The sequence below is a fragment of the Liolophura sinensis genome, chromosome 8 (assembly GCF_032854445.1).
Source record: "Liolophura sinensis isolate JHLJ2023 chromosome 8, CUHK_Ljap_v2, whole genome shotgun sequence".
NCBI classification, from domain to species: domain Eukaryota; kingdom Metazoa; phylum Mollusca; class Polyplacophora; order Chitonida; family Chitonidae; genus Liolophura; species Liolophura sinensis.
In genome coordinates, this window is record NC_088302.1 from 43,003,920 (window position 1) to 43,005,898 (window position 1,979).

At 46.0% G+C, this 1,979-nt stretch overlaps 1 protein-coding gene across 1 annotated transcript; it reads right to left on the reverse strand.

The window, feature by feature from the left end:
- Window positions 1-881: 881 nt before the first annotated feature.
- On the reverse strand, window positions 882-1,979 carry LOC135473561 (uncharacterized protein K02A2.6-like). The gene has a single exon (XM_064753415.1). It carries the CDS (start codon window positions 1,977-1,979, stop codon window positions 882-884), a length of 1,098 nt encoding a protein of 365 aa, XP_064609485.1.

Below are 1,979 nucleotides of genomic sequence, written 5' to 3' on the forward strand. Positions count from 1 at the left end.
TTCTCCAAATATGTTTCGGTACGCTCCAGGACATTTGTCCTTGTCGGCACACTGGACGGCTGATTTAACAGTCTCTAGTTCAGAATCATTCTCACTTGCTTCAGCGATATGGTCGTATGTCAAAGCTTTGGGTATAGCACTTTGTACAAAGAAATTGACATACTCGTCAGCGGCGTTCGGTTTCTGGTTTGTCGACTTTACAGATAACCTGGATAATACGTCAGCTGTGTTCGTTGGTCCTGGTCGGCACACAATCTTGAACGTGTAAGGCTGTAGTCGTAATACCCATCGGTCAATGCGCGGAGAAGGTTTAGAGCGGGCTGAGTAAATGAGTATAATGGCTTGTGGTCCGTGACTATTCAAATACAAGACCGTACAAATTGAGATGACAGCGTTCGCAGGCCCAACCTACCGCGAGAGCTTCTTTTTCAGTTTGCGAATAACGCGTTTCTACGTCTGTCAAAGCTCTACTTGCATACAAAATTGGTCGATACTCACAGTCTGGCTGCTGATGAGCCAAAATCGCTCCATAACCATCCGGGCTTGCATCCACGATCAGTCGTGTGCTGGCTTCTGGGTACGTTAGCACAGTGTCACTTGACAACAGGTTTTTAATCTTGTCAAAGGCTTGTTGCTTTGCAATGTCCCATTTCCACTCCGCGTTTGCCCGTGTCAGGCGTCGTAGCGGCTCGGTGATATTGGAAAAGTCTTTGATGAAACTTCGCGCAATAATTTGCCACTCCGCTTTTCCTTCGCGTTGCGTGGTTCTCGCGTGTTTTTGATAGCATCCACTTTGGAACTTTCAGGCGAGATCCCTTTCTTGGACAGAACGTGTCCCATGAACACAAGACGAGCCATTCCGAATTTGCATTTTTCGGGGTTTACAGTGAGATTTCTGTCCTTGAGGCGCGGAAAACTTCTTCCAGCCGTTGGTCGTGCTCACTGTCGTCTTTGCCGCATACGATAATATCGTCGTACAAGTTTCGAACACCCTCACACCCTTCAAACACTTGACTAATTACGTTCTGATACATTTCTGGTGCGGCGGAAATTCCAAACATAAGTCTTTTGTATCGAAACAATCCTTTGTGAGTCACGAACGTTGTGATGTTACGCGATTCTTCATCCAACTCGATTTGGTGATATCCCCATTTAAGATCAATCTTGGAGACGACTTTTGCGCCATTCATTTCGTGTAGAATGTCGTCCACTGTCGGAATCAAGTGACGCTGTCTTACCACAGCTTCGTTCGCCATGCACACGTCTACACATATCCTATCCTCACCATTTGGTTTGGGGACAACCACTAGCGGTGAAACCCATTCCGATACAGATACTGGTTCAATTATATCGAGAACCTGTACCCGTTTGAGTTTTTCTTCAACTTTACCTCGTACCACATATGGAAGTCGCCTAATTGGCTGCGCAACTGGTTTGACGGATTGGCTGGTTTTGTCACTCAACGCGTTCACTTTCGGTCCAATTTTCAATATACCAAGTTGCATCGCGGTCTCTTTACCTAGCAGTGATCTGGTACCCGTTGACGCTATCAAGAGTTCGGTTTTCGCGGTTCTGTCTCCGAAACGAACGATTGCGCTGCATTTCCCCAGTAATTCCAAGGGCGTGGTCGAACCATAGGGAAACACATTCTTTGAGCATTGTTCTAATGTTACACCAGTCTTCTTTATTTGTTCCCACGCGGACATATCAACAATGTTAACGCTTGCGCCTGAATCGATTAACATCGGCACGTTAATGTTCGCGATATTCACCTTGATCTGTCCATTTGAATTGTTGCTGTGAAGAATGAACACATATTCATCGTCTGACCAGAAACTTGCATTAACTTGTGACTGAACGAAATTCGCGTGTCCAGCGGCCCCTCCTTTATTTGGGGGAGGCAGAAAATTCTGCATTTTGAGTCCGTTTTCGTTTTTTGTGTGACTTTGGGTTTTCATTTTGCCGTGCTCGGTTGCCAT

Excerpts from the sequence above, each read along its gene's own strand:
- LOC135473561 (XM_064753415.1), bottom strand. The coding sequence starts at position 1,979 with ATGGCAACCGAGCACGGCAAAATGAAAACCCAAAGTCACACAAAAAAC.